This window comes from Bos grunniens, chromosome 8, assembly GCF_055505025.1.
Source record: "Bos grunniens cultivar Pamir isolate PY7600 chromosome 8, Bosgru_T2T1.0, whole genome shotgun sequence".
NCBI lineage: Eukaryota > Metazoa > Chordata > Mammalia > Artiodactyla > Bovidae > Bos > Bos grunniens.
Window position 1 is genome coordinate 5,720,752 of NC_141172.1, and position 14,191 is coordinate 5,734,942.

Below are 14,191 nucleotides of genomic sequence, written 5' to 3' on the forward strand. Positions count from 1 at the left end.
AGAAGAGGTGGCAAGAATACACAGAAGAACTGTACAAAAAAGACTTTAAGATGCAGATAACCAAGGTGGTGTGATCACTCACCTAGAGCCAGACATCCTGGAATGTGAAGTCAAGTGGGCCTTGGAAAGCATCACTAGGAACAAAGCTAGTGGAGGTGATGGCATTCCAGTTGAGCTATTTCAAATCCTGAAAGATGATGCTGTGAAAGTGTGGCACACAATATGCCAGCAAATTTGGAAAATGCAGCAGTGGCAACAGGACTGGGAGAGGTCAGTTTTCATTCCAGTCCCAAAGAAAGGAAATGCCAAAAAATGCTCAAACCACCGCACAATAGCACTCATCTCACACGCTAGTAAAGTAATGCTCAAAATTCTCCAAGCCAGGCTTCAGCAATACTTGAACTGTGAACTTCCAGATGTTCATGTTGCAAATGTTTTAGAAAAGGCAGAGGAACCAGAGATCAAATTGCCAACATCTGCTGGATCATGGAAAAAGCAAAAGAGTTCCAGAAAAACATCGATTTCTGCTTTCTTGACTATGCCAAAGCCTTTGATTGTGTGGATCACAATAAACTGTGGAAAATTCTTCAAGAGATGGGAATACCAGACCACCTGACCTGCCTCTTGAGAAACCTATATGCAGGTCAGGAAGCAACAGTTAGAACTGGACATGGAACAACAGACTGGTTCCAAATAGGAAAAGGAGTACATCAAGGCTGTATATTGTCACCCTGTTTATTTAACGTGTATGCAGAGTACCTCATGAGAAATGCTGGACTGGAAGAAGCACAAGCTGGATTCAAGATTGCCAGGAGAAATAACCTCAGATATGCAGATGACACCACCCTTATGGCAGAAAGTGAAGAGGCACTAAAAAGCCTCTTGATGAAAGTGAAAGAGGAGAGTGAAAAAGTGGGTTCAAAGCTCAACATTCAGAAAACGAAGATCATGGCATCTGGTCCCATCACTTCATGGCAAATAGATGGGGAAACAGTGGAGACAGTGTCAGGCTTTATTTTGGGGGCTCCAAAATCACTGCGGATGGTGACTGCAGCCATGAAATTAAAAGACTATTACTCCTTGGAAGGAAAGTTATGACCAACCTAGACAGCATATTGAAAAGCAAAGATATTACTTTGTCAACAAAGGTCCATCTAGTCAAGGCTATGGTTTTTCCAGTGGTCATGTATGGATGTGAGGTTTGGACTGTGAAGAATGCTAAGCGCCGAAGAGTTGATGCTTTTGAACTGTGGTGTTGGAGAAGACTCTTGAGAGTCCCTTGGACTGCAAGGAGATCCAACCAGTCCGTTCTGAAGGAGATCAGTCCTGGGTGTTCTTTGGAAGGACTGATGCTAAAGCTGAACTTCCAATACTTTGGCCACCTCATGCGAGAGCTGACTCATTGGAAAAGACTCTGACGCTGGGAGGTATTGGGGGCAGGAGGAGAAGGGGACGACAGAGGATGAGATGGCTGGATGGCATCACCGACTCGATGGACATGACTTTAAGTCAACTCTGGGAGTTGGTGATGATGTGAGTCTGGCGTGGTTGATTCACGGAGTTGCAAGCAGTCAGACACGACTGAGCGACAGAACTGAACTGATTGCTACTGAGATTTCCAGTAATTATTTGACTAGGGTAATAAACAACATAAAATTATGTTTCCTGGAAACAATCACAAAGAAGTAATTATAATTTGGAGTGATGTTAAAATAATTTATTTGCATCAGCCTGGCTTCCACTGCAAACCAGGAAAACTCCTCCACTACATTAAAAAGGAAGATTTAACACCGGGAATTGGTTGAGTACAAAGTTCACACTAAGGGCTAGAGAAAGAGACTCTAAGCTTGAGTCTGAAAGGACTCTAGACCATAATCATAAAGCTGGGTCCCCCTGAGACACAGAACAAAGAGGTGATACAAATATGAGTGAACCAGAAAAGAAATGAATGGTACTCTTGACACAGAGCCAGTAAGTGGAATACCTGAACTTTCTTTTATTTTTGAGGTAGGCCTACCTTCAGAGTGAAGTGAAACAGCAGCTCTCCTCAGAACTTGGCTCACTGGTTTCCCACAGGAAGTTACACTTCCTGCTCTCCATTTCACGCATCCCTTGATGACAGAGCTCAGAATTGGTCACCAGAGTATGGAGATGAGACGCCCCAAATTCTGTAGTCAGCAAACTGGAAAACCAAAAAGTAAGTGGAAGAGCTGTAGACAGGGGTCACTTCCAGTTGGGAACCCACCTGGCAGTTCCAAGAGGAAGGAAGGTGGCTTCAAAAAGAAATATCAAATATCCCATCTGCCTGTTGGCTCTATCTTTGAGTACTGTTCATTCCTTTTCTAAGTCACTTATAATCTCACTTTGATAGTCTGTGTTCTAAGTACCAAATAATAAAGTTCACCAACACCCATTTGCCATATCTCAAGGTAAGAGAGAAAAGCAAGGAGGAAAAAATGATAATGCTGCTTAATTTATAATATATACAAGGATATATAAATTAGATCCTGTGTATGTGTATTCGGATGACAGAAATTCCTTGTTTCCATTTCTTGTTCTCTTTGCCCTCAGTCGATGTCTCTTTTGGCCAGGACCTCTACATGATGGGGTGATTCGCTCAGAACTTTTTAAAAAGCCACTTTCTGCCGGATGAAACAGTAGAATTAACTTCATTGCATGCTTCTCCCTGTGTTACTGAACAACGCAAGTCCAAGTGTCAACACACAGTGAGGCCAAACTATGCTAAAACACTGCAGTTTGGAAGACAGAAAGGTTTATTGCAGGGCCATGTAAACAGATGAGTGGCTCACGCTCTAAGAACCCCCAAATTACTGAAAGCTCTCATCAAAGCCCTTTGAAAAGCAAAAAAGGTGAGGGAGGGATGAGGTTAGTTGTTGCAAATCTCCTGGTTTAGATCCTTTGTTCTTGAGGTCAGGTCATGGTCAGGTGACGATGTTTCTGTAAATCTCTACTAAATGAATGTTGTTCTCCGACTTGACAAGAAAGGACAAGGTGCCAAGGTACAACTTTCACCCTCCAAAGTCCTGGTCCTGGCTAAGAGGAGACAGAGCTCAGTTGGCAGTTCCTTCAGGGCCGGGTCCCCAGGCTCCACCCAGCTGTCATCTCTAAAGAAGCCAGGCGCCCAACCCAGCTGGCTCTCAGGCTCCTCAGGCCACCCAAAGTGGGACACTAGGTCCCACACACTGCGACCCAGCACACTGCCACTGCTATTAGGTTGCAGAGAGCAGAATGGGAGAGAGGTTCACTGCTGCCCCAAGGCCTGGGCTGAGGCTAGTGGGTGACTTTGGTGAGGGCTCTGAAGCCCTGCAGGACACAGCAGGATTTGAGAATTACCTTGCCTCAGATGTGAAATGAGGGCAACTGTACTGTAGTTTGAACATTCTTTGGCATTGCCCTTCTTTAAGACTGAGCTGAAAACTGACCTTTTCCCGTCCTGTGGCCACTGCTGAGTTTTCCTAAGTTGCTGACATATTGAGTGCAGCACTTTAATAGCATCATCTTTTATGATTGTAAATAACTCTGCTGGAATTCTGTTACTACCTCTAGCTTTGGTCTACCCAGGTGGTGCTAGCAGTAAAGAACCCACCTACCAATTCAGGAGACATAAGAGACAGGGGAAGATCCTCTGGAGGAGGGTATGGCAACCACTCCAATATTCTTGCCTGAAGAATCCATGGACAGAGGGACTCGATCGCCGGCTACAGTTCATAGAGTCACAGAGAGTCAGACCCTAAAGCAACTTAGCGTTCACATACATGCTATGCTATGCCTAGTCACTTCAGTTGTGTCCGACTCTGTGTGACCCCATAGACGGCAGCCCACCAGGCTCCCCCGTCCCTGGGATTCTCCAGGCAACAACACTGGAGTCGGTTGTCATTTCCTTCTCCAATGCATGAAAGTGAAAAGTGAAAGTCAAGTCGCTCAGTCATGCCCAACTCTTAGCGACCCCATGGACTGCAGCCTTCCAGGCTCCTCCGGCCATGGGATTGTCCAGGCAAGAGCACTGGAGTGGGTCGCCAGTGCCTTCTCCAATGGCAGGGCTACAGCTAGAAAAGACCATGTGTGTGTGCTCAGTTGTTTAGTCATGTCTGACTCTTTGTGAGCCCATGTACAGTAGCCCACCACTGTCCTCTGTCCACAGGATTTTCCAGCAAGAATACTGGCATGGGTTGCCATTTCCCCCTCCAGTGTATCTTCTGACCCTGGGATCGAACCCAAATCTCCTGCATTGGCAGACGGGTTCTTTACCACTGAGCTTCCTGGGAAGCCCCGTGGGTACTATTAATCCAATTCCAAGGAATTCAAGGCCTTAACAAGCTCTTGTTTATTTTCTGATGCACAAATGATGACTGTTTCCCAAACTCCCTCCTGGCATCAACAGTCTTGCTAATACAAGGGTGGTAAATTAACTGTAAAATGAAGCGGAGAGAAAATAGGAACAACTTATGCCACTACGATGCTAGCATCACCACCCACACTCTTTCTTCATCTCGCTCTTCTTTGTAATCTCTCTGTGCCACTTCTTTACTGACAACAGTTCTTGTAATGGATGAGGCACACTTATTTACACATGTGAAATGTCTCTAAGTTATCCTTGACCTTAGAGTGAAAGTCATAGATGGTTACTGAAGCCTCAATCCTTGAACAATGGTTTAAACCAGATCAAACTTATTTCTGGAACTTGAAGCAATTCAACTGTTTCATTATGAGGTTTTGTGCTGAGAAAATAATCTGAGATGAGGGACACAGTATGAATAAAGCACTAAAGTATGAATAAAAAACACTAAACACGTGTACTACGGGCAGGGAATACATGGGATGGGAATAAGGACTATACTCAGGATTATTCATATTGAGGAGTAATTAGAGGATGATGGAGAAGGCAAAGCCAGAATGTGGAAGGCCTTTATCCAATTGCCATGGTCTTTAGAACTCAAGGAGCCTTGTTGCTAAGCACTTCAATCTGGAACATAAAGAAGGAAGAGATGAAAGGGGAGAGATTTTTATTCTTTGTCATATGATGTTTCCATTTAAATCTTTGTTCACAGACCTTGGTGGCACAAACTATCACAAAGTCATAACTAGAAAATACCATGGTAACCGTTAATTCTACCTGTGGTAAGTGTTTCAAAAATTTAACTGTGAAGGGAAAAGTGCTAGAATTTGTGCACACGTGAATTCAGAAACACACATCCTTACAACCACAACATGATTCCTTGTGAATTTTTCAAAACTAGAGGGGTGTCTATGACCTATTTTATGTCCTATTCTGCTCTATTCTACTTGACTGAGAGTTTAAAAATAGTATAAAAATGCATTTTTGCAATTTGGAAAATACTGAATTGGGCTGTAAATGAAAGGGAGGCTGCAGGTGTTAATTATGATATCGAGATGACTGAATTTGATGAAGCTGTGGAAAAGATGAAAAAAGGAATCTACGAGATAACATGTAGCAGTCTAGGTTGAAGTGTGTGTGCTAGTATATGGCACTGTACCACATTACTAGTGAAAGGGTTATACTCCCTCGTGAGCAGTGTCCCTAGAGTCCCTGACCAGGACTATATAATGACTATCGTCCTTATTCTCATCCCATGTATTCCCATACGTAGAATGTAGAGGTGAAAATTGCAAGGATTCTACTCACAATTAAGAGGTTGGTGTCCTAAAATAGATCCCATTTAAGGATTCCATTTAAGGATCTTCCTTCATTATGGAGCCTTGATATTTTGTCAAATATGCTCCTCTTTCTACAAGAAAAGTACCCTAATACCCCAGGATCTCAGGTTACTTAAATAGTGAAAAAATAAATAAATAAATAGTCAATCTAAAAAGTTAAGTCCCCCACCAACTCGCTGCAACAATAAAGGACAGAGGTATCAAATTCTGCATTAAACATACACAAAACAAAAATTTTGTGGCTTTATGGTTTAAAGTACCATCCTTTCAATTCAATAATAACTACTTGTGGAGATAAAGACAGTAGATCGCTAAGCTGAGGGTCCTAGGTGCTGAAGAGAAAATTTAGAAAACTAGCATGTTAAGAAACAACATTACTATATCCAGGCAGAAAAGAAAATTTAGAAAACTAGCAAGTTAAACAATATCACTATATGCAGGCAAAAAAGCTCAAATGTATTAAAAACAAAGTGTTGAAGAAAGTATCAGTTCATTATTTCATCATTTTGACCGAAGTATCAGGCATCTCAGGCTTCCCAGGTGGCTCAGGGGTAAAGAATCCACCTACTAATGCAGGAGATGAAAGAGGATACAGGTTCAATCCCTGTTCAGGAAGATGCCCTGGACTAGACAATGGCAACCCACTCCAGTATTCTTGCCTGGGAAATCCCATGGACAGAGAAGCCTGGTGGGCTACAGTCCACAGAATGGCAAAGAGCTGGACATGACTCAGCACACAGCACACACACCAGGTACCTCGTGCCAATTTTAGCCTGCCTTTTACTCATTAATTACCACAAACATACTCTGTAATTTCCTTCCTGAGCAGTTCTGCAGTTTTTGTTAAGAGTGTGAAAGCAAGTGAAAAAATCTGCACTAGTTTGGGTTGAGGATTTTAGTCCACAGTGGTTGAATTGACGGGATCTAAAACAAGACTACAGTAGTAAAACGTCAAATAAAGGGCCCTGAAAAGGGGGAAAATGATGACAAGTTATCTTCATCCTTTATAAATCTGAGGAGTGAATTTTCATTAGGACTGAGGTTGTGGCTAACAGTTTCATACTATGTAGGAGTTAGGGCAGTTACGGTGATATTAAGATACAGGCCATGTCCTCAAGTCAACGTCTAATCATTTTTGAAAATGAGCTATGAAATTAACCTAGACGGTCCCTCACTTGGTACCCAGAAGGTAAGTGAAATTATTGGTGGATAATACCTTAGTAAATCAGATGCCCAGTTCTTTGAAGTTTGTGTAGGACTGATTTGAGAATTGGTTTAAGAGTAAGAATGTATTGTAAATGGTAGCTTAATGAGGGGCTTCCCTGGTGGTTCAGACAGTAAAGAATTTGCCTGCAATGTGGGAGACCTGGGTTCAATCCCTGGGTTGGAAAGATCCCCTGAAGGGAGAGCCTGGCAACCCACTCCAGTATTCTTGTCTGGAGAATCCCATGGACAGAGGGCCAGGTGGGCTACAGTCCATGGTGTCACAAAGAGTCAGACATAACTAAACGACCAAGCACAGCACAGCTTAGTGAGATGGCTAGCTGTTTAGAGGTCTGGAAGTATGTTTGATCATCAAAGCAAATTATTAACAAATGTCTAGTCTGTATGGCACATGGAGATTCTGAGAATGGAAATCTTCTCTGCTGGGCTACACATTGTCACCTTATCCTTTTGATTTAAAGAGTTAGCAGAATTAACTAGGAATAACAGGTTTTCTGTGAAGAAGTGTGAGCACACAGGACATTGTTTCTTCCTTTTATGAAATGAAAATTCCATAAATGACAGAAAAACGATTCCAGAGAAAGGAAGTCAAGGAACATAGACACAAAATATTTTCTAATTAAGCAGAAATGACTACAGGATCTAGTAGATGGTAGGTCCTTCCTTAATCACGCATCTTCATTTTTATACCTAGTGTGGGAAGTAGACTGGATCAACCTGAATTAGCATCCTCAGAGCTAGCTTTTCTGTGTCTTTTTCAACTAGGCCAAGGCTTCTGACTGTACACAACAGAATTATTTTCATGATCTGATAAAGACAGTGGATATTTCACTAGGTAAGTTAAAGCAAGCATTTTAAATATAAAGTATTGAAAGCACTTTTAAAAATCCCAAATGTGCTGTTTCCCCTAAAACCTCTGTTCAAATTAGAGCTCTAGACCGGTTAATAATCTTGATCTGTGTGTTCATTTATGTTTTCTAAGTGTATACCATCATGTATGAACATTACATGTTTTTTAAATGCTTTGGTCAAAGAAGAAGGCAGAATATCAGTATTGCCAGCCAGGCATGTTGTCATATTTCATGCTAACAAATATATGATAACACATTTGTATGATGGAGATAACTGTAGATGGTATTTTCATACGGTATATGTATTACCTGTTTTTATTATGAAGTAATACACTGTGAGGTTGAACTCGGGAACTGATTACCTTAAAGTCCTATAATGTGGAGACTTTGATGTCTTTGCCACTCTAAGACAATATTTCCTTACTCCAAGCTTTCCTCCTTCAAGGAGCCACTGATTTCCTTTTTACTTCTGAAGGTTATTTTGCATTCAGTACATAACAATTTTCAATTGCTACCCTCCCAGCTACCCTGATTTCCTTCCATTTTATAAGGGTACAGGTTTTTAAATGCTGTTCTTCTTAACAGTATGATAGAATGTAAATACATTTGAGTAACATCCATCAACAACCCAACATATTCCCCCTCCCACGGCCACCTGGGTCTACCAGTCATTGCATTAGGTAGCATTACAGTAGATCCTCAAAGCTGTGAAAGCTAGCAGTGCTGGACGCCTGCAATTTCATAGATTTAGATGAAGAGAAATGCAGAGGACGTAGGACAAATAATGACTTGTTACATGGAAATACATCATATGGACAATGAGAAAATATAATATCTGCGAATATTTATATCTCTCCTGAGTATTATGATTAAAGAATTCTCACTTGTAAGTAAAAGGAGGACCTATAGTTTATTATCATAACATCCAAATGTGTAACACAAGACTCCTTTATCAGAAGATGATATTCATTCACCTTTCCAGTAAGACTCTTTTGTGTTATATATTGTGGAAATGTTTGCACATATTAATAGACATAAAGAACTGTATCACGAATCACTATGTGCCCTTCCTCTAGATTCAACAAGTGTCATCGTAGGCCAGTCACCATTCGTGTGTACTCACACAGTCTCACTCTGCCTCACCATTACTTAAGAGCCCGTCAGACATGTCTTAAGCCAAACTCTCATTCATCCTAACCTGTACCCTTCCTTTTTCCTCTATCTTGGTTTGCTCATCACTCCCACCCAGTCCCTGTTCTACTTATTTGTTTTTCTTTTAGTGCTGCTGCTTTGACTGCATGACTTTGCCAGACAACAAACTAAAGGTTAACATTGAATACATCAGCTCAGACGGAGGAGACTGAACACTGATGTATGCTATCCTGCCCTCTTTTTCCACCAATGGCTAGATATGATGTCTCCGCGATAGGTGTTGGTGAGTTCCTGGTGTGTATGAAGGTTACTCTCCTGCTTGTCTGGCTGAAAGTATTCCTCTTCCTTCCTGGATGGCCCCAGCTTGGGCACGCCCAAAGACTTGGCCCCCCAGAAGTGGTGATTCCCCGGAGGGTAACACCTACTGGCAGAGGCATGAAGCTTCAAGGCTGGTTCTCTTACAAACTGCATTTTGGGGGCCAGAGACATGTTGTTCATATAAAGGTCAAGAAGAATTTTTTGTCCAAAAACTTCCCAGTGTTCACCTACGCAGACAAGGGTGTTCTCCTGGAAGACCAACCTTTTGTCCAGGATGACTGTTATTACAGTGGTTACGTGGAGGGGGACCCAGAGTCTCTGGTTTCCCTCAGTAACTGCTTCGGGGGCTTTCAAGGAATGTTACAGACAAATGACATTGTTTATGAAATTGAACCCAAAAGGTTTTCTACTGCATTTGAGCATCTAATATATAAGCTAGACAATGAGGAGACAAATTTTTCATACTTTCAATGTGGGTTAACAGATGAAAAAATAGCAGGACAATTGAAGATTCAAGAAAGCATTAATTCCACTTTGATGCAAAGTGACTATACAGGCTGGTGGACCCACCACTATTTTCTTGAAGTGGCAGTGGTCATAGATTACAGTCGATATCTTCATCATGACGGTAATCTTTCGATGGTGCAGAAAGAAGCATACCTTATTTTAAATGGAGTAAGTGACATGTTTAAACCAATGGATCTTGAGTTACGTTTCAAGGGAATGGAGGTATGGACTAAAAGAAGCCTTATTACAATAGAAAACCATTTAGTTACCTTGAAGAACTTTTGCAAATGGAAGCGAAGGGGCTTACAAAATCGTTTGCCCCATGATATTGCACATTTTTTTCTAAAAAAGAAATTTGGTAAAGCATTTGGCCTAGCTTATGATACACAAGCGTGTATAATTCGTTTTAGCTGTTCAATTGAGACTTTCCATGATGAAGGGATTCCTTTTTACTCATATATTGTGGCTCATGACGTGGGTCATAATTTGGGTATACATCATGATACCAAAACATGTCAGTGTGGAGCACCAAGGTGCGTAATGTTTACAAAAGTAGAAGTATCAACTAAATTCAGCAACTGCAGCTATGCTGATTATTGGAACATTGGTCGTAGAAGATCCTGTTTGTACAATACACCAAAGCCACAGACAGTCATCAGGGTGCCACGCTGTGGAAACAGTGTGGTTGAACCAGGAGAAGAGTGTGACTGTGGATCCTTAGAGACATGTAACACTGATCCCTGTTGTCAGTTAAACTGCACTATGACAGCTGGTGTCAACTGTGCTTTTGGGCTTTGTTGCCATAACTGCATGTTCAGCCAATCAGGCACCTTGTGTAGGCAAGTAGCAAATGAATGTGATCTTCCAGAGTGGTGCAATGGGACAACCAATCAGTGTCCAGATGATGTGTACGTGCAGAATGGGGCCTCCTGCACAGGCGGTGGTTACTGCTATGGAAGGAGATGCAATCAGCGTGATGAACACTGTAGGCAAATCTTTGGCAAAGAGGCCAAGGATGCAGACATGAATTGCTACAGGGCAATAAATACCCGAGGTGACCGTTTTGGTAACTGTGGTATCACAGAAACCTCATACATAAGATGCAGCATGGCAGACAGCCTGTGTGGGAGGATTCAGTGTGAGAACGTCAAAGAAATTCCTGTAATGAGCGATCATATTACTCTGCATTGGACTAAATTCGAAAATAACACTTGCTGGGGTACAGACTACCACCTCGGGATAAGAATAGCTGATATTGGTGCAGTGAACGATGGTACAAAGTGTGGTCCCGAAAACATCTGCATCAGAAGGAGGTGTGTCTCTTATTCCACTGTTCCACGTAACTGCTCACCTCAGCTCTGCTCTTTGAGGGGAGTCTGCAACAACAGACAGCACTGCCACTGCAACTACGGGTGGGGCCCTCCCGTCTGCCAGGAAAAAGGCAGAGGAGGCAGTGTGGACAGTGGCCCAGCCCCTGAGCGCCAAACAGAAGAAAGGGGGAACAAGAGGAACCTGCTACCATATTTGCTGATTTTTCTTTTGTTTCTAATAATATGTCTGTTGCTTTTGCTTTGGCTGTTCACGAGACCAAAAAAGAAAGATGAAAAAGAACAGGCTGTTCCACCAAAATCTGAGAAAACTACCCAAAACCTACCTAAAAACTAGACATGTTACGGCTTCACTTAGGATGTAAGCACAGAATATTCTAACTTTACCTAAGGAAGAAACACAGAATGTGCCTACTGAAAAAACAACAAACAAGGAAAAACCAATAGCTCCTATTTCAAGAGACTGCCAAAGCCTAGTGATCTTTCCCAAGGATTAGATTGTAATCTCCTGGAAGTAACAATGTTATAACATGTGTCCTAGATCATTGGCAGAAAATTCCAACTTTTTCTAATCATTTGGGACCATAAACAACCAGTAAACAAAATTTACTAATCCTAGCCTATTTCTACTTTCCATTATTTTAAGCGATTTTAAGTGGTCAATTTTTATGGAATTATTCTCTGTGTGTGTCTGGAGCAGAGACAGTCTGTGGATGGTGTTCGTGTGTGTGTCTGATTTACTGTTCCTCTATCCCACATGCCCTTCCTCCTTGTACTCTGGCCTTGTCACACAGGGACTGGTAACCTACAGATTACATGTCTTATATGCCAATCCTCTCCTGTTCCTTTCTGCCAATGGCAGGAACTAGAGAAAGAGTTGAAACCCGGGGAAAATTTGATTTGTGTTCATGTCAGAATTGTCTCATTAACAGCTTTCGCCTTAGCAGCAACCATAATTTCTGCTATATACATATTTGGTTACACTCAGAACCAACAAGACTGTAAGTCTCAGCCATACTGGCACTGCTACCAAGCATTGTAGCCTCCCAGTTTTGAGTCCCAGGTCTAAATGTTCTCCAAATCCCTGAGTTTCCCATACCAGGTGGGCTAACCCTTTCCTCGGGGATCACATACTAGAGCCACAGGACCTTCTGCAATGATTCCAAGAACAGTACCTCTTCCCTTTGATTTTAAAGGGGCATTTAATTTTATGTTTCATTTTGGCTATTCTACTTCAGTTTAAGATTCTCCATTTGGTCTGAAATACTCATTTTTATTCTATGCCTTCACTGATATTCAGAGTGGCCTTTTCTCCAGCTAGTATTGGTCAAAATGTGCTTGACTCCCAGTAGCCAATGAGAGTTGTGCCCTTTTGTAATAAATTTCCCTGTGGCCTGGAAGTGTTTCAAGTCTGCCCATACCATCCTCTCCTTGTTCTAAGTGGGTAGTTACTCCTTAGCACATGTGCATAGCCTTCTAGACACACGCTGACGACTCGGGTCCCAGGAGGAATTTTCTTAGCTGTGCCCTTCTTTGGTCCCGTTGTTACACTGCTGGGGAACTGCCATTATGTTTGTTGCTATTAAGATTCATAAAGCTGGCAGTCCACTTGCAAATGCTGGACACCAAAACCTTCACTATTTGAAACAATGAAAGAAAGCTGCCAGTGCCAGTTGCTCAGTCATGTCTGACTCTTTGGGACCCCATGGACTGTAGCCTGCCACACTACTCTGTCCATGGGGTTTCCCAGGCAAGAATACTGGAGTGGGTAGCCATTTACTTCAGGGGATCTTCCTGACCCAGGGATCGAACCTGGATTTCCTGCATTGCAGGCAGATTCTTTACCCTCTGAGCACCGTAGCAGATATTTAAACATGAAAAAATTACTAAGAAACTTACGTGGGATGTGTCATTTTAAGTAAAACTATAAATGAATAGTATCAATTTATAAAAAGTAAATATCTGATTAACACAACGAAATTAATAACAAATGGATTGTTTTCCCTACATTTTACCCACAGACAGCAGTCCTCAAAGGTAAGCTGCTGAGTGTTAAACCTTAAGGAACAGACCTCAGTTATTCACAAGCAGAAATTACTTTACAGGATAAAACTAAAGGATAAGGTATTTAACTAATATTATGCATCCAGTAAAACTCTGGACAAAAACAATACAAGAAAGAAATACCAACTTCATGTACAGAGATCGAACAAAAATCACAAATAACAAGTATATCAAATTCAGCAAAAATGAGAAAATAACATCTTCAGCAGAAGGAAGAAAATAACATTTTCACAAAGTAGGGTTTATTTCTGTAAAGGCAAGCGTAGTTTATATAATTTCTTACTGGATATTAAAAACATAAAACATATGCTCATCACAGCACATACAGAAAAAGCCTTAAATAACATTTAAACTCTTTTGACAATGAAAAGTACTTCATAGCCAGGTAGGAATAAAAGCAAGCTTTCCTAACCTAATAATAAATATCATTGAAAATTAATCATTGAACATTCTTTAAAATGAAGTTCCCAGTGAAACTGGGAATAAATCAGTGTTCTTCTTTGTCACCACTTACATTAACTTTTACATTCTTATTGAGTATAGTTTTTTACAATCTATTAGTTTCAGCTGCACAGCAAAGTGAATCTCACTATTTATATTAACTTTTTATCTCAGGACCCAGAACAATTAGATTGAGAGTCAAAAACTATAGAACTGAAAAACAAACATAAAAACTGCCATTAAATGTAGCTTACAGGAATTTCTACATATAAAATCCTACTATAAAAATTCTAAAAGCTACACTTGATCTTAGCCAAAAGGCCGAGAAGCGATTAAAAAACTGGAAATAGAACTGCCTTATGATCCAGCAATCCCACTGCTGGGCATACACACTGAGGAAACCAGAAGGGAAAGAGACACGTGTACCCCAATGTTCATCGCAGCACTGTTTATAATAGCCAGGACATGGAAGCAACCTAGATGTCCATCAGCAGATGAATGGATAAGAAAGCTGTGGTACATATACACAATGGAGTATTATTCAGCCATTAAAAAGAATACATTTGAATCAGTTCTAATGAGGTGGATGAAACTGGAGCCTATTATACA

The 14,191-nt window shown here is 41.3% G+C and overlaps 1 protein-coding gene and 1 pseudogene across 1 annotated transcript; one reads left to right on the forward strand and one right to left on the reverse strand.

Annotated features, from left to right (window-relative positions):
- The first annotated feature begins 8,831 nt into the window (after nt 1-8,831).
- LOC147366584 (disintegrin and metalloproteinase domain-containing protein 20-like) lies at nt 8,832-11,695 on the forward strand. Its single transcript, XM_086414722.1, has one exon. It carries the CDS (start codon nt 9,147-9,149, stop codon nt 11,412-11,414), a length of 2,268 nt encoding a protein of 755 aa, XP_086270848.1. The 5' UTR covers nt 8,832-9,146; the 3' UTR covers nt 11,415-11,695.
- Nucleotides 11,696-13,792: 2,097 nt separating this feature from the next.
- On the reverse strand, nt 13,793-13,915 carry LOC147366585 (U2 spliceosomal RNA; annotated as a pseudogene).
- Between the last annotated feature and the right edge of the window lie 276 nt (nt 13,916-14,191).

Bases quoted from the DNA above. Each gene is read 5' to 3' on its own strand.
- LOC147366584 (XM_086414722.1), top strand. From the start codon at position 9,147: ATGCTATCCTGCCCTCTTTTTCCACCAATGGCTAGATATGATGTCTCC.